General features: G+C 42.2%; 1 protein-coding gene across 6 annotated transcripts in view; it reads right to left on the minus strand.

Annotated features, from left to right (window-relative positions):
- The window catches only part of ITGBL1 (integrin subunit beta like 1), a 541,162-nt gene that overhangs the window by 260,926 nt on the left and 254,280 nt on the right, over positions 1-25,956 (minus strand). For all 6 annotated transcript variants that reach the window (XR_004539893.1, XR_004539894.1, XR_004539892.1 and 3 more), the window contains exon 7: positions 5,255-5,401. Coding sequence is in view for 3 of the 6 variants with exons in the window: in XM_033948882.1 (XP_033804773.1) it covers positions 5,255-5,401 (147 nt within the window). In the remaining 3 variants the exon portion in view is untranslated. The remainder of the gene's footprint in view (positions 1-5,254; positions 5,402-25,956) is intronic.

A 25,956-nucleotide genomic window follows, 5' to 3' on the forward strand; every position in this document is an offset into this window, starting at 1 on the left:
AGCAAGTTTTGTAGATGTACCCAACTACGTTGTCTGATCATGGCAACAAAATTCCCATCAGCTCAGCTTGTTTGGGGGATTTCTGCTGGCTCAGCTACAGGGATTCCCCCTACCAGGATCAACTGGAGCCCTACACCCCTCTCCCAAACCCCCCCCCCACCATTCCTGCCCTCCATCACCCGACACCCATCACCTGACAGTCAACAGCCCCCCCACATCACCTGACACCACCCGATATTAGGCAACAGTGCCTCCCACATCATCTGACACCACCCGACATCAGGCAACATTCCCCCTATCATCCATCAGGCAATAGCGCCCCTAACATCACCCGACAATCCTGTACCTTCCACTGCAAAATTGGCAGGAGGGAAGCATCATTTGAGCCAATCAGGAAGGTACGGGGGTGTCAGGTGATGTGTGGGGCGGTGTTTCCTGATGTTGGGTGATGTGGGGCTGAGGGGAGAGGTGTAGGGCTCCAGATGATCCTGGCAGGGGGAATCCCCCAAATCCCCATTCAGCTGACCCGGCAGGAATCCCCAAAACAAGCTCAGCTGATAGGGATTTCTCTGCCACAATCAGCTGATGGCAAGCCCTCAATGTGCTGTCCCCCCCACCCCCCATTTCTGGATGGTAAGAGGGTTCATGACCCCCCCAGTGGTCATCTTGTCAGTTTGTTCACTGTTGGGGTACTTAGAAACCTGTTTTACTTTGGTCTAAGTCCCGGCATGTAAGTTCCGCCTAGGATATCCTGGAAAAGTTTAGATTATTGCTTCAGGATGTCCAAGTGGAAGCCCACCCAATTCCCACACTTAACACACCTCCTGGCACACCCCTTTGAGTTCTGGATGCACAACAGCTTAGAAGTGCTGCTGAATATCCAGAAAGTTCAGTACTTGGACGTCCCTGCTATTAGGATGTCCAAATGCTAGTGAGGCAGGTTTTCGGACATTTTAAAGTTTTGATTATGCCCCCCATGGCGTTCTACCATGACAGTAGTTCTTCAAACTCATCCCATGTTCCTTCCAAAGGTTGTCTCCATAGTTCTCCCCATCTTCTTTCCAAGACTACATTCTCACCCTGGGGAAACAGCACTTCATACGTTAGACCAGTGCTTCTCAACCTTTTCAAGCCAAGTACCCCCTAAACTTAGCAAATACCAACCAAGTACTCCCGGCCAAACTCAGCCTTAAACTCACCCAAACTCTGCCCCTGACTCCACCCCCATAATAATACTACTAATTGTAATGCAATTTCTTCCATCCATTTTCATATACATACAATACAATCTTATTAATACATAATGATAACCACAAGATTAAAAAAACACAAAGCACACTGTACACAGAAAAAAATGGTGATTTCTTAAGTCTCTGGTTGTTCTTCCTTCTGACTGGACTTACTTTCTTTCTCTCTTTACTCAGGCCCAACAACTGTCCCTTTCTATTCCCTCCCTCCCTCCTTCCTATGTCCCAAGTTAGTGCCCCCTTCCTCCATTCCTCCCCTGAAGCCTGCCTGTCCCCCAAACCGACCCACCACCTACTTGCTGCATTTAATTACCTCCCACCCTCTCCCAAAGCCACGCTGAGGCCTACCTGTCCCCTAGCCAACCCACTGTGGATTCCTCCTCCCCCCGGTCTGCCGCCGCTCCCACAACTTGCCGCCCACACGCTACATTTAATTACAGCCCTTATGGTGCCACAACTACAGGAAGGGAAGGCTGCTTGGCTGGCCCGGACCTTCTCTCTGACATCAGAATTGACGTTGGGGGGGAAGGCATGTGGGTCGGTGGCATGCAATCGGTGCACATGCCTGGCCCTTCGCTTCCTATAGTTGCGGCACCAGTGGGGCTGTAATTAAATGTAGCAGGTAGGTGGGGCAGGCGGTGGTCAGCCCACGTACCTCCAATGAGCAGCCCATGTCCCCCATAGGGTACGCGTACCACGCGTTAAGAAACCCTGCGTTAGACTGTAAGCATGTTTTGGCTTATTACTTACATAAATGAAAACCTCACAGAAATTCCACTGAACTGTTTGTGTCATTTGATCCTAATAGACTGGGAGCTCCTGTCACTAAGAGAACCATTTCTGCTTTTTTGTTTTTTGTATGTTTTTATTTTATATTATGTATGTTGCTATTAGTAAAGCTGCCTAGGAATAGGCGGTTGAGAAATATGGACTGTATCTCCTTCTGCTATGCATGGGTTGGGCTACCGCTGGAAGGTCATGTCACAGCACAAAGGGCTAGAGCAATGGCAACATCAGTAGTTCATATACATTGTAGAGCTGTAAAGCAGCTACTTGGTCCTCAATTCATACTTTTATATCCTACTACTATCTGGAGAACCATTCCAGATGGGATAGTCAGTTTGGCCAAATATTTTTACAAAATTTATTCTCTACTTGACAGCCAGCTTCCTTTCAACTAACTTAATTTAGCTATGGAGTCCCACATTTGAGAATATGTTGCCTGGCTATCCTAGTATAAAGAACAGTTACTTACCTGTAACAGGTATTATCCAAGGACAGTAGACAGATATTCTCACAACCCTCCCACCTTCCCTAGTTGGCTTCTTAGCTTTTTTATTGAACTGAAGGTCCCCTGAGATGATTTTGGGTAGGAAGGCAGACTCGAGACTTCAAAAATTTTTTAAATGACAGGATGTACATCATTATGTTCTTCTTTATCAAATTTCATATAAGTGTGTTAAGTTTCAAGCACTTGTACCATTGAGAAGCTGCTTCTTTTCAAATAGCCACAGGGGACACAGAATACTTGGGAGTTTGACTTAGCCAAAAGGTTGGATGAAACTCAATGGAAATCAATATGGATATCAATCACAACCTCACTTCATTTAGCAAGTTTAATGCAATCTGCTTTTTTTCTTTTAATGCATAAGACTTTGTGGACTCCAAATTGTGAAAAATAGATGACTCAAAAGGAAAATTCTGCTAAACTTGTAAGGAGGCAATTGGAACGATGGAGCATATGTAGCTACTAGTAAAGTCTGGTCAACTATTTCAACTTTACTCTCAATATCAGAACCATTAACTTATTCAGTAATCATATTAAGGGGGTTTGGTCTTAAGCTTGAGTTATACACAGGCCCAGATTATGTATAGGATGCCCTGTCTCAAAAGCTGCCTAAGTGGCTTTTGAGAATCGCATATGGGTGTCCTATACAGAATCGTACCTAAGCTCGCCTAAAAGAACCTGATTATCTAACTGACGTCCATGTTACAGATGCCAGTTAGAGAATCAGGTTGTCGCTGAGCTTATCGTGGCAAGGGATCTCCCTATCGCGATAAGTTTAGCGGCAACCCATCCCCACCCCCTTCCCCGAAAGTTTGACCGACCCCCCCCCCAACCTTTGTCATTGGCCAAATGGACGGCTCGTGCCTGCGCCAAAGCCGTCAGGCCCGCCTCCGCTGCAATGGTAGGCCTGCTCCTTCTTGGTGCAACATGGAATGCACTGGGAGTGGCCTAAGATTCCGATTTGCCAGATCCCCTAGGCCCCTCCAATGGGGCAGAACATTTTACTGGCCTATATTGTATGCGTCTCCTGCTGGCCTAGGGAGGTGCATACGGCCACCTAGGTCCGCCTAAGGCTACTTCTGGGCCAATCCACGCCCATACCAAGCTTTAGGTGAGCTTAGGCAGGCTTGCTTGCCTCCCTAGGCTCCCGGAGGCACCTCCAATGTAGGTTAAGCAGCAGTTGGCCGCCTACAATTGGGACACCGTTTATAGAATCCAGGCCTTAAAGTGCAAGTGAAAAATCTAATAACAATTAAACAATATTATCTACTTAGAAAAATTTCTCCAAATTGGATTATTGTTTAATATATTTATTGATTTTCAAAACAAAACAACCAAGAATAACTTGTACAGAAAGCAAATTAGTGATTCCATATAAAACAAGAAGATAATTCAACTAACATTGGAATAATTTATAACTAATATGCTCAAGTCCTCAAGTTATAAGATCCAAGATTTTCTTAGCGAGAATAAAAGAAATAGAATTAAACAAATTGTATATTCTTATACATAGAAATGGCAATAAGGCTGATTGCATGGATTAATCTATAATCTTAGGGCTTATGGTTTTTCTGTCTCCAATCGGGAGAGTGCTAAAAAGGAAGTCAACTGACTAGGTTCAAAGAAAACATATTTAACTGAGCAGTGATGCACTATACATTTACAAGGATGTCGCAAGTAAAAAGTAGCACCTAAAGATATAACACCTGGTTTCAACATAAGAAATTCACGACGACGCTTCTGGGTCTCCCGTGACAAATCAGGAAATATCTGTATTTTAAAGCCCATAAATTCTTTATGTCTGTTTTTAACAAATTGGATTATAATATCTGGTGGAATATGGTATGCCTGTATAGTAAAGAGTGGCAGTTTGAGAAAATATGGGATTGTTTACTTAAATTTAATGATTAAATACTGATACTATATTGATTAGTATGTTAATAGAATTGTGATACCCTAAGACTATTTTTTTCCTTTCTTATTGTATTAATATTTGTCTTTATTTTGTTGTAATGCTTTTCTTAAAATTCAATAAAATATTTATGGAAAAAAAAAAAACCACTGTCCATACCAGGCTCCATGGGTGACATCACCCACATGTGAAAATATCTACCTGCTGTCTTCAAATAACACCAATTATATGTAAGTAACTGTGATATATATACCACAGTATACAGTATGCCATATGTAAATAGTAAATAATTAAATGAATTAATAATAACAGTTAAAAATATGTTGCCTCATAGAATACATTTCAAGCAGAGGGAGGGATATAGATTGATTTGTTTCTTGAAAGAGTATTAAGTGATGTCTTAAATATAAAATGTATTTAATTTGTATTGCACTTATTGAAAATGTTGAAAATGAATAAAGAATTAAAAAAAAAAAAAAAAGTAGGTCCTCTGCTCACGCAGAAATGCTCTGTCTAGTTGGTCCTCAGAGGGACCCCTTTTTTTTGTACTTCTGGATTCAGTTGCAATTGAAACTGATCAAAACTAGTTGGACAACACACACTGATGCACCTATCCAAAACATGAAGAGTACTGTAACGGGTACTTAATCTTTTCTGTGCAGTAGCTGTTTGGGAAGATGCTAAGCATACTCTCAACAGTTACCACATAGGCACTGCAGCTACTGCATGTTAATTTTTGCACCTAAAGTGTGGTAACTGAAAAACTACCACACTTTAGTAAAAGATCCCCTAAAAAGCTTCACTTACCTCTACCTGAGCATGGCATGTTGGAGCTTCTCTGGCATTTATTTTTACTTTCTTCAAGGGACAATGGACAGGATATTGGATGTTCACATTTCCTTCCAGTCCATCCTTCTTTACAGTTACACCTTCCACAATTACATTGTCCATGACCTTTAGAGAGCAAGCAGTTAAAAACAACTTGGTGTTATTGTTTTATAAATTAAAGGCAAATCATGGTAGAGGTTTCTACTACGGGCCTGCGAGGTAAATGTTCCAATGCTCATAAGAATTCTATCAGCATCAGAGCAAGACTTCTATGAGCACCAGCCCGCAGCAGAAACCTCTACTGCAGCTTTGTAAAAGCTAGAATAAGTAACTTAAAGATAAAATTAATTATAGATATAGTTTCAATTTAAAAGCGGATTTTTAATATTTTAGTTAATTGTCTAGGTAAGATACTATATTCAAGCTGTCTAAATAAGACCTTTCCCGAAAATAAGCCTTAGTATGATTTTTACAGATGCTCCTAATATAAGCCCTACCCCAAAATTAAGCCCTAGTTCTGATCGACCCCTGACCCCCCCCCCCCGAATGTCCTCAACACTCCCTGACTCCATCCCTGACATTAGTGCTGAAAAAATCAGACTCATCACTTCAGCAACCCTTACCCCTTCTGCTTTAGAAGGCCTCGGAGTGGAGGTATATCAGTCTCATGGTGGGAGGGTCGGTGGGGTTCTGCTGCACAGGGGGATGGGAGGGAGGGAAGGATAGAAAGATGCTGCACATGGGGGGGGGGAGAAGTAAAAAGGAAGAATTTGGTTAGAGGAGAGGAAGGGAGAGATGATTGTTGTACATGAAAAAAATAAGACATCCCTGAAAAAAATAAGCCCTAGTGTATTTTTTGGGCCCAAAAATAATATGACACTGTCTTATTTTCGGGGAAACACGGTAGGATAATGACAAATGATTAAATATTGACACTTATGTACAAGGTTTTTGAACCTTTTATTTGTTAGAAGTAAAGCAGTCATTAAATAAAAAAGAAAACAAGACATTCTGCCTGGATATATTCTTTTCAAAAACTGCTAAAGTATGGAAAAGTAAAAATGAATATGATTTTTTTTTCTTTTCTTTTGCAGTGTAATCTCAAATTACAATTTTTTTAGCAACTGAAAGATGCAATGGAGCAACCTATTCCAGATGTTATTTATGGGTGATGAAGAAATGAAATCTCAGTGAACCCAGAAGATGTAGCTTAGACTGTGAGCCCATTAGGGAAAGAAAAAGAACCTTGTATAATATGTAAAGCGCTTTCGTTGTACCACAGAAGGGTGGTATGTTAAATGAATCACCCTTATCCCTTACCTTAAACAAGACAAATCAACAAATTGAACAGCAGCAATCTAACTATACTGGAGTGTACACATCCTAGGGTAGTGAAAACTCAAAAATGAAATTGTAGATCTAATATTGGTAATCAGTGGCCAATCGTTACAGTCATACGTGGTACCTGTAAAAATTGATGTTATATTAGCCACTTTCCAAAGAGTTCCAGAGGGAAGTAAGGTACACTAGATTGTCAAAATAATATGTATAATTGTTTGACAGGTGCCACACTCACTTCTAGGTTGTCAGCTAATCAATCGAGGATCTACCTTAGCCTCCTTCCCCACTCTCTACTCAAACCCCACCACCACTCATTATAGTGATATCACAGGAAGTGATATAACTCTGCTCAGACCATGCCCCTTTTTCAAGATGGTGGCACCTTTTGGGTAGCACAAATTCTAGATGGCACCACTTTCTGCTTTACACTACATACCACAATCTTAGATTAGTGATGTCACATGAAGTGATATCCATCACCAGATACCACCCCCTACAGCCTCAGGAGAGCATGTGCAGTTTGAACAGGCACTGAGCATGCAAAGACGGGCTTCTTTTATTTTCACAGCCCTTAAAGGGCATGTGTGTATAATTTTTTACACTATGATCAACCAGGAGAGAACGACTCAGACTCTTTCTGAGAATTTCATGACTCTTTCTCTCTGAAGAATGAAAAGACATTTCAGCCTTTAGACTAAAGGGAAAAATAAATAAACTGGAACGTCAACAGGAAACAGGAGAACTGCCCATAATTCAAGGGGAGGCGGCCCAGGTAAATGCGGAGATGGAGGAAAAACGACGGGACCTGCGGTGCTTATACGCAAATGCAAGAAGCCTCATGGCCAAGATGGGTGAACTAGAGGTCATGGCCAAAGGGGAGGACCTGGATATAATTGGAATTACAGAAACATGGTGGACAGAGGAGAATCAATGGGATGTGGCACTGCCGGGGTACAAGCTCTACAGGAGGGACAGGACCCACAAAAAGGGGGGAGGCATAGCAATATATGTAAAGGACTCTATCTACTCGGTCGGGATGGATATGGCAACGAAGGCAGAGGGGCTGGAATCACTATGGATCAAATTGCCGGGAAACAAGGGTGTAGGCATAAAACTGGGGCTGTACTATCGCCCACCTGGTACGCCAGAAGGAGTCGGACACGACTTGGAATCTGAACTGAGACAGGAATGCGGGACTGGAAGTGTAACAGTGATGGGGGACTTGAACTACCCGGAGATAGACTGGAGTACGGGTCACTCCAACTGCACTAGGGAAACAGGATTTGTAGAAGCTGTGAGGGACTGCTTCATGGAGCAACTAGTCAGGGAACCGACGCGAGGGGGTGCTACTCTTGACCTCATCCTAAACGGATTAGGGGGGCCTGCAAGAGAGGTAGAAGTGGGAGGACCACTAGGCAACAGTGACCACAACACGATCAGATTCACATTAGTAAGGAGGACCGCAACAACTGCGCTCAACTTCAGTAAAGGGAACTATGTTGCTATGAGGAAAATGGTGGGGAGGAAGCTCAGAAACATCTTTAGGATGGAGACTGTAGGAAGCGCCTGGACCCTATTCAGGGACACCCTGCAGGAAGCACAAAGAATGTTCGTCCCCAGTTTCAGGAAAGGCTGCAAGAACAAGCGGTCAAAGGACCCGGTTTGGATGTCAACAGAAGTAAAGAGGGCAATAAATGACAAAAAAGTATCCTTCCGGAGATGGAAAAAGGATCCAACGGAGGAAAATCACCAGACGCACAGGAAATGCCAAAAGGAATGCCACCGAGAGGTTAGAAAAGCAAAAGGGAAATACGAAGAGGGGCTGGCCAGGGAGGCGAAAAACTTCAAGGCATTCTTCAGTTACGTTAAGGGAAGCGACCAGCGAGAGAGGAGGTGGGGCCATTGGACAATGGGGATAGGAAGGGAGCGATTAAGGAGGATAAAGAGGTAGCTGAGAGGTTGAACACGTTCTTCTCATCGGTTTTCACGAGAGAAGACACATCTATTATACCGGACTCAGAGGAGCTCATGAGTGGGGAACAGGCTGAAAAATTGGAGCACATAGAGGTAAGTAAGGAGGATGTCCTCAAACAGATAGACAGGTTAAAATGCGGCAAATCACCGGGCCCGGACGGGATCCACCCAAGGGTTCTGAAGGAACTAAGACAAGAAATAGCGGGCACAATCCAACATGTTTGCAACCTATCCTTGAAAACTGGAGAGGTACCAGAGGACTGGAAATTGGCAAATGTCACACCCATCTTCAAAAAGGGATCGAGGGGTGACCCCGGGAACTACAGGCCGGTGAGCCTGACTTCAATAATAGGGAAAATGGTGGAAGCTATGATCAAGGATGGCATTTGAGAGCACATCGAGAGAAATGGCCTACTGAGAACAAGCCAGCACGGATTCTGTAAGGGAAGGTCATGCCTAACAAACCTTCTGTACTTCTTTGAGGGAATAAGCAGTCGGGTGGACAATGGGGAACCCATAGACATCATTTACCTCGATTTTCAAAAGGCTTTCGACAAGGTGCCACATGAAAGGCTGCTTAGGAAGCTGTGGAACCACGGGGTGGGAGGGGATGTGCACAGATGGATCAAACACTGGTTGTCGGGTAGACTGCAGAGGGTCGGAGTAAAGGGCCAATATTCTGACTGGCGGGGAGTCACGAGCGGTGTGCCACAGGGATCAGTGCTGGGGCCGTTACTCTTCAACATATTCATCAATGACCTAGAAAAGGAGGCAAAGTGTGAGGTTATAAAATTTGCAGACGATACCAAACTGTACGGCAGAGTTAGGTCCAGGGAGGAGTGTGAGGACCTGCAAAGGGACCTGGACAAGCTGGAAGACTGGGCAAACAAATGGCAAATGCGCTTTAACGTGGAAAAATGTAAGGTCATGCATATAGGGAAAAAGAATCCGTTGTTCAACTACAAATTGGGGGGGGCATTGTTGGGAGACAGCGGTCTTGAGAGGGACCTGGGTGTGCTGGTGGATGCATCAATGAAGCCAGCTGCACAGTGCGCAGCAGCCTCGAAAAAAGCCAACAGGATGCTGGGCATCATAAAGAGAGGCATAACAACCAGGACGCGGGAAGTCATCATGCCATTGTATCGAGCGATGGTGCGTCCACATCTGGAATACTGCGTTCAATATTGGTCGCCGTACCTCAAGAAGGACATGGCGGTACTTGAGAGAGTCCAAAGGAGAGCAACCAAACTGGTAAGAGGGCTGGAACACTGCCCATACGCCGAGAGGTTGGATAGGCTGGGGCAATTCTCTCTGGAAAAAAGGAGGCTGAGGGGAGATATGATAGAGACCTTCAAGATCATGAGGGGCATGGAGAGGGTGGATAGGGACAGATTCTTCAGACTGAAGAGGACAACAGGTACGAGGGGGCATTCGGAGAAACTGAAGGGAGATAGGTTCAAAACAAATGCAAGGAAGTTTTTTTCACCCAAAGGGTCGTGGACACTTGGAATGCGCTACCGGAGGAAGTGATCAGGTAGAGTACGATACAAGGATTCAAACAGGGATTGGACGGATTCCTGAGGGATAAAGGGATCGTGGGATACTGAGAGAGGTGCTGGGATGTATCACAGGTATAGAAAGCTAACCAGGTAATAAGTATAGAAACCCAATCAGGTTGTGCATGTGCAAGACTGGAGGGTTAGGACTTCGATGGGAAGCTAGGACTTAAATGGGAAACCAGGGTGGCAAGGGGACCCCCTCTGGGGATTCAGACAGGTCTTGACCTGTTTGGGCCGCCGCGGGAGCGGACTGCTGGGCAGGATGGACCTGTGGTCTGACCCGGCGGAGGCACTGCTTATGTTCTTATGTTCTTATGTCAATGGTAGTCATTGAAGGACCTCAAAGGAGACCAGATTCTGTCTATATTAAACTGTTTATTTGTATATATTGCAGCCTTATATTCATATTTATGAATCAAAAGAAGATTCAATCTCTAAAAAGTGATGTTAAGATTTGCAGATTTCCAATTAGATAATATAATTAGGAAAGTTACAGCAATTAAAATGTCAAAAAAGTGTTGTTTTAAATAGTCATTAACTCATACCCATCTCATATGTTGTTTCTCAAAGGACCATCAGAGGTCATTTTCTGTTAGTGAACAGCAATAGATGTAAGCTATTTCACCAAATCATTTTCATAAGTCCTCATTTTGTTCAATCATTTTATATAATTTTTCAAAAATATACTTTAAATTTTCATCTCTTCATTAAAATGTTCATCTCTTCATGAATTAGTGTTGGCATTGTTACACCCCCCCCTCCCCCAGATATGATTCAGGTTTTGGCTGGGTAGTGAATTGCATTCGCTACCGCTGCTTTTGCCTTGCCAGGGAGTAGAGGAGAAATACTTCCGGCCGGGAAGGATAGAGCCTTGCTGCCGCCGATCTGCATGCAAAACCGGAAGTTACATCAGAAGCAAGAACTCCGGTGGCAGAGGGAAAGCCTGAATGGGTCTCTAGCAAGGGGACTGACGAATCGGTAAGTTCGATTTTTTTCAAAAACAAATCGATTCACCTGAAGTGAATATGTGAATTGATTAGAATCGCGAATAATGAAGTCTATTCTTCAACTTGGAGTAATACCTGTGGAGTCCCTCAGGGATCTCCATTGTCCCCTTCTTTTTAAAATCTCTGTATGGCATGTTTGGGTACAGAATTATCCAAGTTGAATTTACAATCATACATCTATCCAGATGATATTTCCATTGTTATACCTATTATCTCGTTGTCTTCTGAGACAAAAAATTATATTACATCTATATTTGATCTCATGGAAAAATGGACCAAGAATTTCAAACTTAAATTGAATTCAGAAAAAAAACAAATTTTTGTAGCAAGTCAACTTAATAAAATCAAGGAGCATTCTCTAATACTAAATAGGATAAACCTCATTATTGACCCCACAATAAAAATCTTAGGAGTCACTTTAGACCAGTCATTAACTTTTGAAGCTCATATGGCTATTTTGGTTAAGAGATGCTACTATAATCTCTGGAAATTGCATTCTTTAAAGTCATATTTTGACTTTTCATCTTTCAGGTTACTAGTTCAATATCTTGTATTAAGTACTTTGGATTATTGTACTATCATTTACCTGGGATCTTATTTAAAATAAATTTAAAAAAATCAAGAAACTGAGAATTATTCATAATATAGTGATAAGATTGCTCTTTGGTTTGAAAAAATCTGAACATATCACCCCCCATATTATATAAAAAATTACACTGGTTCCAAGTTGAAGCCAAAATTATATTTAAATTTACATGCTTATGTTATAAGACATTGTTAGTCTTTGCACCAATTTATAAAACATTTTGCATTTTTTACGAATTTATGACACATACGCGGAGCTTCTTTGTTCTCATTTCCTATGTTCCTAGGCCCCTCCCACTACATCCCAAGATGCATTGGGATGGGGAAGGCCCGGCATTCTCAGCACGCGGCCCTGTAGGCTGGAGGGAGTGAACTGATTTTATTTGTTAGTTTATTTGATATGCCGCATTTCTTAACAATTGTAGATAAATCAAGGCAATTAACAAAGTTAAAACAATGAGTACAAGATTTTTTTTTTTTTTTTAAACCAACCAGATAGGGGAAAGACCGATACTGTAAACAAACTGGAACAAAAGGATATTCAGGGAAGGGACGAGTTACAATATTTATACGGAAAAGGGGAAATTGTCTGGACGCAAGATGGCAGCTGAGTAGTGTGCGAGCTGACCTGGTCTTCATACTCAGGGGAGAAACCTGGCTACTTACCCCATAGAGAGCTGATTTCTCGGCAATTGCCGGTGGCAGAGTTGAGCGAGATCTCTATTTTTCTTGCAGTCTTTGAGCAGTGTTGCAGGAGCTGCGAAGGGGACAGTTACCCTGTTGATAGACATTGGCGGCCTTTGCCAGGACTAGAGGAGGCTTGGTTTGGCTCTCCGGAACAGTAGGACCGAGTGCCCCGAAGAAGAAGTCAGTTAGAGCCGGCTCTGGAATGTGGTGAGCTCTATTGGGTGGTGTGTTGCTGTGAGCACTAGCATACCGTGACAGAAAAGACCTGGGTGCTTGAAGCGCAGAGTCCTGGGGGAGTGTGGACCGTGGATAAGCCTGCTGGTCTTTTGGAGTAGAGAGTGCTTTTTGGTTAGTGGTCCTCTTGCTGCCTGTCTTCCCCACGGAGGAGCCTGGGGGAGCGACGAGGTGTGGATTTTTGGAGCCCAGTGTGGGGAGAGCGAAGCCCTGGGAGAGATGTGTCTATCTTGAATTAGCAGAAAGTTGTGGAAGTAGGTGGCAAGACTGCACTGTAGCAGCTGACGACCCTTGACCCAGATAAGTGGCTTTTGATCTGCCTTTCATGTTTTGAGAGTTGGGGGGCTGAGAGGAGAGTAGAATAGAATGATCTGATTGAGATTGGAAACGGGTTAAGCATAAAGAACCCTTGAAGGCTTTCTGGCACTGGTGAGGCTTATAAGTGTTTTTGAGACTATTTATTCAATTATAGTTGACATTTGAACTGTGGGAATATGGCTAATAAAAAAAACCAAGCTTGATCTTAAAATGTTTGCCTACCGAACGGAAGATGTAATAGAGGTGCCAGCTATAGAACAAAATTTAATACATGAAGAAGAGGAGACAACTATACTGGCAAAAGAACTTTTAGAGTCACTAGAATCTCCTTCAGCAGATTCAGCAGTGGCCAGTAAGGGGGACTTACAGCAATGGATGGCCGACATGAAACTCTCATTAGCAGTCTTCACTTCTGATATCAAAATAAATATTGATGGCCTTCATAAAAAAATGGACGATATGAGTCAGAGCCTCCAAGAATTTGAAGAGCGGGTTATTTTGCATGAACAGGAGATAACAGAAATTCAACAACATTGCAAACAAATAGATCTATCAGTGGAAGAGTTACTCCTAAAAGTTGAAGATGGAGAAAATAGGTCCTGTCAGAGTTCTTCAGTCATCTATATGATTCAGTGCCCCTGCCAACTGCTCTATATAGGGCGGACGAGCAGAAAAATTAATGTTCGCCTAACTGAACATAAATCCAGAATCAATACGGGGAATCTAGAGGCCCCCCTTGTGCAGCACTGGAGGGAGAAAAAGCATAAAATCGTGGATCTGAAATGGCGGGTCATAGATCAGGTTATGGGTGGGTGGGAGGGTGGAGATACAAAAGAAAAGTTAAACTTTAAAGAACAAAAATGGATATACATGCTAAATACTGTTACACCTTTAGGTTTGAATGCTGAAATCGAGTGGTCTTCCTTAATTTAAAAAGGTTTTTAGTTGGCCAATCAGGTAGGGGGTGTGTCTCACGTTAAGCTTGATGTCATCCCGTTTTTCAAAAAAAATTGCTGTGGCTATTTATAGCCTTGAACGCCGCAGCCATGTTTCCTGAGGTAAAAATCTATTGCGGGAAGCATGAGCCGTTGGATATAAGGTATTGCTGAAAGTTTTTCTATTTATTGGTTTAGATTTATTAGAATTAGTCTAAGGATGATAAATTACAATATAACTTCATTATTGCAGGGGGATTTTCCTTGATACAGCCCATTCGGGGCGAAACATAGTCTATGTCGGAGTGCCTACCCACACCCGCGTAGATGAAAGATGAGTACTTTTTGATACTTTTTGATATTTCAAGTATTTATATTTATATATATAAAAAACCAAAAAAATGTTATAGAGGCCTATGACGACCATGGGTGCCAATTGATCTGTATGTTCTTTGAAGATGATAGACATACAGTAGTGTGCTTCTGAGGTCTGCTAGCCTGCATATTTAACAAATGCTTTAAGACTTTCTTTAGTTATTGTTCTAGTGCTTTATATTTAAAGAGGTCTAAAATATTCGAGCCTGATATAGTGGACTTGTATTGATAAAAGAGGGCCATAGTTTTATAATACTCATTTTTCAAATTATCACATAATACTAAATATTCCTTTAAGTGCAGATTGAAATGATCAAAATCATCCCCATTTTTTTTTCTTCAAATATGCTCACTTCTCCATAATTCTCATCTAATTTCAATTAATGGTGAAACTCTCCGTGTTTTGGGATTATAACTTTATCCCCAAATACTGACTTCTTTAGGGCTACCTTATCTAAAACTGTTTCTAATGATGTATGCCAGAGATTTAACTGAGAGTCAACTGAAGCAGTTTCTTAAAAAAAACACTGCAATCACCTTCTGCAACATACTTGAAACACTGAAAAATGAAACAACTTGCACCTGAAGGTGACTCAACTGTTTCACTATCATGGCTTTATCAGAGGTTGTTGTATGTAAAAATTGTTATTCTATATCTACTGCTATTGCAGTTCACAGAACCGGTTGGAACATTCACATCCACTCTTCCTAAGTTTATGTGGCCACATACAATATATATGTTAATGACTTTAAAACTATTCATATATTCAGCAGGACTATGCAAATAATTTGAAATGTCGATATTTCAAATTATTTCCTGGATATTTTGCTAAATATTGACCTTGATATGACTGTTTATAAATCATTTGACATTGCATGAGTATGAAATGAATACAGTAATGAAAACAATAGACAGGTGAAAAAGCACATTTACCATTCTGTTTTAGCATAGAAAAATGACCATAAGTTTCACTAAACCAATGGTCTCAAACTCAAACCCTTTGCAGGGCCACATTTTGGATATGTAGGTACTTGGAGGGCCGCAAAAAAATAGTTAATTATGTGTACATCGCTTAGTAATTGTAATAGGCGATTAATCAAATAACAAATAAACTTGAAACTTGAAACTTAATGTCTTATTAGAGAAATTACAATTTTGCATGAGGTAAAACTCTTTATAGTTTATAAATCTTTCCTTTTGGCTGTCTTAATAATAATAATAACATAATTTATAGCTAAAGAGACATATGATCAAGAAACTGTTTTATTTTACTTTTGTGATTATGATAAACATACCAAGGGCCTCAAAATAGTATCTGGCGGGCCGCATGTGGCCCCCGGGCTGCAAGTTTGAGACCAGTGCACTAAACTGTATGTAAACCAGTGGCGTACCAAGAGGGGGGCGGGGGGGTGATCCGCTCTGGGTGCAAGCTCATGGGGGGTGCTCCCGGCCTTGGAGTCATGGCTCGGGAACTTCGCTTCTTATGGCCCGACTCCAAGGCTTTCGCGAGTCCCGGATGTGGTCCAGCCTGCCCTGAGCCTTAAGTTCTCTGTCTTACCTTCCTTCCCCCACGGCCACACCCCCTGTCGGAGCTTGTTGCACTCTAATGTCAACGCGCTTTCATCACCAACTTCCTGTTTCCAGCGGGGTAGATTGCGGCAGAGGCAGAAGCAGGAAAGGGAGCCTGAGCCGCATGCGAGCCTGCAAGTAGCAGTTTTTCAGCTGAACCAAAAGTATTGCTGCTGAGCTGCTTTGTTAGGTACCATTGGTGGTGTTTTGAGTTTTTTTGTGCTAGTGCTGCCCGATTCACTATTCAAATCGATTCACCGATTAATTTTGGGTGAATTGATTTTAAACAATTCAAAACCCCCCAAAATCAGCCTCCTGATTCACCATCTGACCCTCCTCCCTCGCCCCCTAAAGCAGGATCAGCAGTGCTGCCTCTTGCTAGCCGGCTTCTGCTTTAGAGGGCGAAGGGGGAGGGTCAGTCGGGAAGTGCTGCAGTGTCGGGCTTCCCCTCTGGCCTCTCGCACCTTCATCTGATTGCAGCAGAGACAGTCCTTGGGGGAGGGTGGGTACAGGCCTTCAGGGTTAGGGTGTAGGCCTTCAGGGGAGGTACAGTCCTTCATGGGGGGGGGGTGCAGGCCTTCAGGATGTTTGAAAAAAACACCCAATTGGGCAGGAAAATCGAATCGAATTGAAAAACCAATTCAATAGGCAGAATCAAATCGAAATGTTTTTTTCCTGACTCGGGCAGCACTAGTTTGCGCTACTGTCTTAGACTTTAGGACCTAGGAATGGGGAGAGATGGCAATCTCAGTACTTTATAATGCAAGTGAAATGAGAATTTGGTCAGATTTTTGAAGGGTCTGCAGAAGAAAAATATTGTATAGACCGGGGACATGAGACAGCAGGAAATGGAAACTTTTCTTCCTTCTATTTTTGTAAATGGCAAGGCTGAAGATGTCAGAGTTCAGTTAAAATATATGCTTTATAAGAAAATATAATAATGTGTTTTATAAAGTTTATAAGCCTTGCTGGCCTACCCGGTGAGGTGTTCCTGGTGGTGGTGGTTGTGGCAGCATGTCAATGTGTTGAGAGGAAGAGATAGTCTGGGAAATTCTGCTGAGCAAACTCCGGGCCCATTTCCACCCCCCAGTTGGTCCACTCCACTCAACTGGTTCACACACAGAGTGGGTCTTTGGGTGTTTTGCATGGGTAGTTGTTTTGGGATCACTTCCAGTGGTTTGTCAGTATCTCCTTGTGGTCCAAGGAAGGAAACTTTGTTAACCTTAGCATGGACCTTCAGAATATGTTTGTAACAGCGCTGCTTGTGTGGCATTAGGCTATGTAGTGATCGAAATAAAAACCCAGACCTTTGCACATTTTTGCACTATATGGTGGGTGTATGAGGAGATTCACATTTGCTGCACAGCTAAGTCCGTGTGAAATTACCTTGACATCTAGCAAGGTCTCTGTTTGAAAGGAAAGATCTAAGCTTAAAAATGAAGTGGCCAGAAGTTATGGTAAAAGTAGATAGCGTAGCTGGTTTTAAGAAAGGTTTGGACAAATTCCTGAAGGAAAAGTCCATAGTCTGTTATTAAGACACAGGTGAAGCGTCTGCTTACCCTGGATCGGTAGCATGGAATGTTGCTACTCTTTGGGTTTTGACCAGGTACTAGTGATCTGGATTGGCTACCATGAGAATGGGCTACTGGGCATGATGGACCATTGGTCTGACCCAGTTAGGCTATTCTTATGTTATGTTCTCATCTGTAGGGGCCTTTGTTTTCACTTCTTATTTTAATGTATTTTTTTTTCTGGGAACTTATCAGTGTTTTTTTATAATTGGAACAAAAATGGAAGAGAATTCTAAGTTGCTTCTAAGTTTGTTGTTTTAACCTTCTTACTCAGTCTCCAGATATGCTCCACTATCCCTACTAACCAGAATGGCCACTGCCTTGATCTTATCAACTTCTCCAACTGTTCACTCTAATTTTTCCTCCTTTACTTCTTCCCCTCTCTGATCATCTAATAACTTTAACACTTAATCACCCCTCCCCCATTCCTGTTCAGTCTTTACCAATTCATTTAGCAATGTTCAGCTATTTGACCCTTGTACTATCCACCACTGCTTCATCTCTTCTCAAACACTAGGTTAACCAACTCTGTCAATTAAGCGATTTCTTCCTAACATACATTGTGGATTTTCCCCCCTTTCTTTGACAGTGCTGCTGAACACCACTGCAGAAACTCACAGAGTCACAGTCATTTGGATTATTGTGAAGCCAGCAACTGACGTACAGATCCTGTACTAACATGAAACGACATTGACCTAGTGGCGCTCAACAAAAAAAAATTAAAAAAGCAAAAGGGGAGGCGATTGAATCAATATCTGGATCTATGTTGAAATATGTAATGCTTTCAGCATCGCATAAAGGTAATGAAGAAGATTCTGAAGAAGTGCAAGCTGGCACATCCAAAATACCTTTAATAGAAACGCAAGATTCAGATGACACTGGACAGAAAGATGACAGTGAATCATCATCTATAAGCACTGATATTGAAGAAGAGAATATAATTGATAGCAAGAGTCAACACCAATAACATAAAAATAACAGTGGAGAAGAAAGGGATGCTAGTACAGACCAAGAGTTTTAAAAAATAGTGCATGAAATTTTACTTTATTGTGATATCACTGCTTGGCCAGTACCAGTTCCAGATGACTTGAGAGTTAACCTGGTTAAGAAGGGAAGTGAACCTTTTCAGAATAAAAATGGACCTTTCTCTGCTAGTCAGCGAGAAGGAAAAAAGAGCAAAGGATTCAGTCGACACTTAACAACCTCATGGTTCTATAAATCTTTACCAAAAGGCGAAAAAGTTTTGAGAACCTGGATGGTTTATTCAAAATCAAAAAATTGCTTGTTTTGTTTTTGCTGCAGACTGTTTGCAGATAGTGAGACAAAAGCTGGAACATCTGTCTTTGTAACTGGCTTTAAAAACTGGTGGCAATTAAATCCTAAAGTCCCTAAACATGAGCAATCAGAACAACATCTCTTCTGCTTAGAACAATGGAAGACCTTGGCAATGGGACTGGAACTCCAAAAAACTATTGATAGAATTCATGAAGTGGAAATGGATAAAGAGAGAAAATACTGGAGAGACATTTTACATCATGTTTTGGATGTACTGAAATTATGTTTTTGGATAAACAAAACCTTCCTTTCCGTGGTCACAGAGAGGATATGTTATCAACAAACAAAGGAAATTTTTTGGAGTTGATAGAATTACTATCAAATTATGACCCAATTTTGAAGGAACATTTTGTAAAAATCAAACATGCTATTCCTTCTGAAAGCAGTTTGAGTTCATACTTATCTCCAAAAATTCAAAATTAATTCATTCATCTTCTGGGAAATTATGCCAAAGAAAAAATTGTGGCAGATATTAAAAAAGCAAAATACTTTGGCATTCTTTTTGAAAGCACCCCTGATTTTTCACACACTGATTAAATGTGTGACGTGATCAGATAGCACAGTTACTTACCGTAACAGGTGTTATCCAGGGACAGCAGACAGATATTCTTGACTGATGGGTGATGGCACCGACGGAGCCTTGGTACGGACAATTTTAGAGTGATTGCACTCCAAGAACTTGGAAAGTTCTAGTTAGGCCACACCGCGTGTGCGCGAGTGCCTTCCCGTCCGACGGAGGCGCGCGAACCCCAGTTAGGATAAGCCAGCTAAGAAGCCAACCCGGGGAGGAGAGTGGGATACAAGAATATCTGCCTGCTGTCCCTGGATAACACCTGTTACGGTAAATAACTGTGCTTTATCCCAGGACAAGCAGGCAGCATATTCTTGACTGATGGGTGACCTCCAAGCTAACAAAAAGAGGGATGGATGGAAGATTGGCCGCTATGAAAATAAATTTTGCAAAACAGATTGGCCAAAGTGTCCATCCCGTCTGGAAAATGCATCCAGACAATAATGAGATGTGAAAGTATGAACTGAGGACCAAGTAGCAGCCTTGCAGATTTCCTAAATAGGAGTTGATCTGAGGAAAGCTACAGACGCTGCCATAGCTCTAACCTTATGGGCCGTGACGGAACCTTCCAGTGGTAGTCCGGTCTGAGCATAACAGAATGAGATGCAAGCAGCAAGCCAATTGGATAACGTACGTTTAGAAACAGGATGTCCCAACCTATTAGAGTCAAAGGACAGAAAAAGTTGGGGAGATGATCTGTGAGGCTTAGTGCGCTCTAGATAGTAAGCTAAAGCACGTTTACAGTCCAAAGTATGCAAAGCCTGTTCTCCAGGATGAGAATGAGGTTTCAGAAAGAATACAGGCAGGACAATGGATTGGTTAAGATGAAAATCAGAGACAACCTTAGGGAGAAACTTTGGATGTGTACGCAGAACCACCTTGTCATGATGAAAGACTGTGAAAGGTGGATCAGCAACTAGTGCAAGCAACTCACTGACCCTCCTGGCAGAGGTGAGAGCAATAAGGAAGACCACTTTCCAAGTGAGAAATCTGAAATGAGTTGTGGCCAATGGTTCAAAAGGAGGCTTCATTAAAGCGGAAAGAACCACATTATGATCCCAGACCACAGGAGGGGGCTTGAGAGGTGGTTTCACATTTAAAAGACCCCGCATGAATCTGGAAACCAAAGGATGAGCAGTAAGAGGTTTACCAAGAACTGGCTCATGAAAAGCAGTAATGGCACTGAGGTGGGCTCTGATAGAGGTAGATTTGAGATCAGAGTTAGATAAAGAAAGGAGATAATCCAAAACAAGTTCAACTGCTAGTGAAGTTGGATCATGATGATGTAGAAAACCAGGAAGAAAACCGAGTCGACTTCTGTTGATAACATTGAAGAGTGGCTGGCTTCCTGGAAGCATCAAGAATAGAGAGGACAGGCTGAGAAAGAAGTGAATGAGCCGAGGTTAGCCCGAGAGATACCAAGCTGTCAGGTGTAGAGATTGTAAGTTGGGATGAAGTAGGGACTGCTGATGCTGAGTAAGCAGAGAAGGAAACAGTGGGAGAAGGATGGGCTCCCTTGCACTGAGTTGAAGTAGAAGGGAGAACCAATGTTGCCTGGGCCACCGTGGAGCGATGAGAATCATGGTGGCTCGTTCCCTCTTGAGCTTGAACAAGGTCCGCAACATGAGAGGTAGAAGAGGAAATGCATAAAGGAATAGGTTGGTCCAATCCAGGAGAAACGCATCTGGTGCCAGACGGTGAGGGGAGTAGAGTCTGGAGCAAAAGTGGGGCAGTTGATGATTGTGAGGAGCTGCAAAAAGGTCCACCTGAGGAGTGCCCCATTGAGCGAAAATGGACTGGAGAGTCATGGGATCGAGAGTCCATTTGTGAGGTTGGAGAATTCTGCTGAGATTGTCTGCTAAGGAATTCTGTTCTCCCTAATGTAGACAGCTTTCAGGAATAAACGGTGAGCTATTGCCCAAGACCAAATCCTTTGGGCCTCTTGACACAACAGGCAAGAGCCTGTCCCACCCTGTTTGTTGATGTAGTACATTGCTACTTGATTGTTTGTGCAAAGAAGTAGAACCTGAGGAAAGAGGAGATGCTGAAACGCCTTGAGGGCATAAAACATCGCTCTGAGTTCCAGGAAATTGATGTGATGCCTCTTTTCCTGAGCAGTCCAAAGACCTTGAGTTTGGAATTTGTTCAAGTGAGCTCCCCAAGCACATGGGGAGGCGTCTATGGTGATGACTAGATGATGTGGAGGCAGATGGAACTAAAGGCCTCTCGAGAGATTGGAAGATGTCAACCACCATTGCAAGAGATGACTTTCGAAGAGATGATGTCACAGATATGTGTTGCGAACAAAGATCCGTCACTTGAGACCATTGAGTAGCTAGGGTCCATTGAGGGCTGTGCTGGTGAAGCCGTGCAAAGAGGGTGACATGAACTGTTGAGGCCATGTGACCCAAGAGTATCATCTTGTGTTTTGCAGAGATGGAAAGCTGTGGGAGTATCTGCTGGCAGAGATGAAGAAGAGTGTGAAGGCGGTTGGATGGAAGAAACGCCCTCATGAGGACAGTGTCCAAGATTGCTCCGATGAACTGAAGTTGTTGGGTGGGGATGAGATGTGACTTGGGCAGATTGATCTCGAAACCCAGAAGTCAGAGAAATAGGATGGTCTGAGTGGTGGCATGAAGCACTGCCTGAGATGAAGGAGCCTTGATTAACCAGTCGTCCAGGTAAGGGAAGACTTGAAGATGGTGAGAGCATAGGAAAGCGGCCACCACAATGAGACACTTTGTGAATACCCTGGGAGAGGAGGCAAGACTGAAGGGTAATACATTGTACTGGTAATGGCAACGATTGATCATGAAGCAGAGATACTGTCTGGAGTCCAGATTGATCGGGATGTGCATGTAGGCCTCTTTGAGATTGAGGGAGCAAAGCCAGTCGCCCTGAGTGAGAAGAGGATAAAGTGTGGCCAGAGAAAGCATTTTGAACTTTTCTTTGGCCAAGCATTTGTTGAGATCTCGGAGATCTAGGATGGGTCTGAGGTCTCCGTTTTTTGGGGGGACCAGAAAATAGCGGGAGTAGAATCCCTGCCCCTTCTGATCTAGAGGAACTTCCTCTATGGCGTTCAGAAGAAGAAGGGATTGGACCTCCTGGAGGAGAAGGGAGGACTGAGGAGTGCTCAAAGCAGACTTTTTTGGAAGACTGTAGGTGGGAAGAGTCTGAAAGTTGAGAGAATAGCCGTGGCGAAGGATGTTGAGAACTGATGTAGGCAGCTGTCCAGGCCTACCTCGGTAATGAGACCTCGAACGCTATATACTGGTTTCAATAAGTCTATATTTATTTAGTCAATCAATAACAGCTTACAGGAATAAATCATTCAGCATATAGCGTAACAGAAGGTGATCTCCAGGCCTGTAGATCCTCTGATGTCTGTTCTGACCTCTCCCTTCTAAAGGCCTGGTTTTTATACATTTCTTAGTGGCCAACACCACGTTGGTCTACATCACATGATACATCCTTATTGGCTACTTTCCTATGCATTACTGCCTAGTTACATTCCTTTATTGGCTGGTTGACCTGCGTCATGTTATATGTTCACTCTGTTTTCCGTAAGACCTAACCTTTTCCCCGAAATGTCTGTTTCCAAACCATATTAGCATTTCCGAGCACAAGACCCCCCTCCCAATTGCAAATATCTCTGACACTTGCTATTAGATGATATTTCTTGTGAATTCTATCTTCTGAGAATTCTGTCTTCGGACCATGGTCTGTTTATCTCTTCATGGTATCTGGCTGGGCGGGCCTTGGTGTAAAACCACAACAAACCCACAGCCTCAGGACCTGTTGCTTTTTCTCTAGTTTTACTGCTACAGTAGCTAATTGAACTTAAAAACAGCCTCATTTCCCCATCTTTGCATGCTCTTTAGTCAATGATGTGAAATATCTTTTCACAGCTAATCTACTGTTTCCATCAGCTGCAGAGATAAGATACTAGTTGCAGGGGGAGAGAAAGGTTTTTGTAGAGAGAACAGTTTCTATGAGCTTATGGTTTTTCCTTATCCCACTTCACCTGGTTTAATAATGTCAGGACTTACAGGGATCCTTCAGAACTCCCATGCTTTTTCTTCTTTCCATCTCCCTCCTCCTCTCATCCCCTCTTCAAAGCCCCGCCAGGTGGCTTTGACATCCGGACATTTGGCGAAGGGTTAGATTGTGTCAGAGACTATACAGCCTAGGCCCAGGGCTATATGCTAGGAATTGTATATGATAAGTGAAAGAGACAAGTGCCCACCCTTACTACGCTGCCGAGGACAGAGCAGTATAACATGTCGCAGTGTACTTATTGCTTATAATACTAGGCTAAGCAGTCAATGATTCAGATGTTGTGCGAAGCAGAAAATGGGCCTGTAAGATCTAAATAAATGACTTATACTGTTAAGATTATACTGATGTGTTAGAAACATCAGCATAGATTACTGATGTAGTGGGGATAGATGGTGGCTCTTGGGAGGGGAAATCAGCTGCTGGCGTTTCATAGGGAGGTACATTAAAAATCAGCCAAGTCAAGATTATCAAAAATGTTGTATATGGGTCTGTGTAGGGGTCTCTAATTCAACATTTGGGATAGTTCGGGCAACTAGGCATCTGCAGGGGTTCATAATTTAACCTGATACATTTTAATATATTCTCTCTTTATGGCTTCATCCTGTTATGAGCATACTACATCCAAAAGGGATGGTGGGATAAATTAACAAGTTAGATTATTTCCATGCTCTTCCAAAACAGCTGGGATCAGTGCAGACTCGGCTGGGTCCAGACGCTAGGGGTGAAAGTCCAGGTAACTACATCATCATCCTTCAGCTGGGCTCATCACTTCTTCTTCACTGCATTTCTCCTCAGCTTAGCAGCAAGAAAGGGAATGGAAAGAATCTAACTGGAGGGGAAAATAACTAGGGAGCTATTGTGGGAGTCAAAACAGGATGAAAATGCAGAAAGTCACAATCAAGAAAACCACATGAATCTTGCAATAGGGCTGTTAGAAATAATCATCAACACATGAAAATATATATATGTACTAATACTGCATGAGTCCATAAAAGAGTTAAAGTGCAAATTAATAAGTCCATAATTAAAGCTGTAGAAGTTCGAGGTCATAAAGATCATCCTGTCTTTGGTAGCAACAGTCAGGAAATCTTTGCTGGTAAGTCTAGGCGCTTATCCGGTCCCTTCTCTGGTAGCAAGATCCTTCCGTTGGGGCTCATCTGTCATTGGGGTTTCATACGGCTGAAAATCTTTCTTCCAGCGATGATATTTCAAATAGCATTAGTCCATAATTATGCAAATAAGTCATTAATAGACATTAAAAGGGTGTAAACACGGATTCCCATGTAGCATACAGCTTCCTCTGATATGGCAATTGTCTTTGTGAAGTGGTCCACAATTAATAAGGCAAAAATATCTGTACTGTATATATCATCTAGCTTGTTTCCAACAATACCTGAGCAATATTACTAACAGGATAGGTACAGCGTTAAAAGATGACATACAAAAGAAAACAAAAACTTATCTGCTTTAATTCAGATAGGCTAGGGTCTAATATATGTATTGGCTGAATTATATTTGTCAGCCTAAGAGAGATATAGTTACAATGACATATGATGTTCAAAGGACAGGAGTAATATGCTAAACATAAATATGAATTAGCAAAGAGTCAAACCCAAGCAAAAGGATGGCTGGCCTTAGACATATTAACACATAGGTTATATTGAAACATACTAAAATAAATAGGATAAACCCTAAAAATTAAAATAAAATAGGATTTATGGGAGAAATATCCTTCCCATGGGATTCTATCAAATCATGGGTTCAATTTTGTTTGACTCATAATATATGTTTGCTAAGAAACCAAATAAAATCCTACATATGGATTAAAACTAGACAAATGATTTTTCCCTAACACAGCCTACAATGGGTTAACAGTATAGTGCATGAAAAAAGCAGAAGTTACTTTCGCTTCGGTGTGTTAGCACGACATTAATTAATATTACCATTTGGGATAGAAGCGGATCATAAGAACCCTATGCAATATGTTCCAGTTATTGTAGAGACATGAATAATGAAAAAGAAAATAGCAACTGATAATTTCAAGTTAAAGAAATAGAGCACTACATTTCCCAGTGTCCTTAAACACAGACACATCAACCAGGAAGTAGCTCGGTATGTTTGTGTAACGGAAAAAGAAGAAGAAGAAGCATAACTCATTTCTTAAACTTTGATCACAGACAAAGATTAAGGTTTGAAATCGTTGTGGTGAGTAGTGAAAAAATAAATCTTCTTTCTTTATATTGGTAATTATAGTGAGCGCTCATAAATGGAAATCCACTCGTATTTCCATAAACACTGAAGTTGACATATGACATAATACAACAAATAATAAATCTTGTGCTGGAAACCAGACAGACATTAATTGCTAGCAAGTATTAAGGGAGTGCCCCTCTTGTATAATTTTTATTTCTTTTTTCCCTATTTAGAGTACTCATAGAAATCAAGTGCACTGTAGTTTTTCCTAACTGTAGAAAACAAATGATCGTTAATAATGGGAAAAAGTGAGGTGATGGGAAAAGCCCATAATAAAAATCCCAGACCTAGAAAGACAAAGGGTGCG

The sequence above is a fragment of the Geotrypetes seraphini genome, chromosome 6, assembly GCF_902459505.1.
Source record: "Geotrypetes seraphini chromosome 6, aGeoSer1.1, whole genome shotgun sequence".
NCBI classification, from domain to species: domain Eukaryota; kingdom Metazoa; phylum Chordata; class Amphibia; order Gymnophiona; family Dermophiidae; genus Geotrypetes; species Geotrypetes seraphini.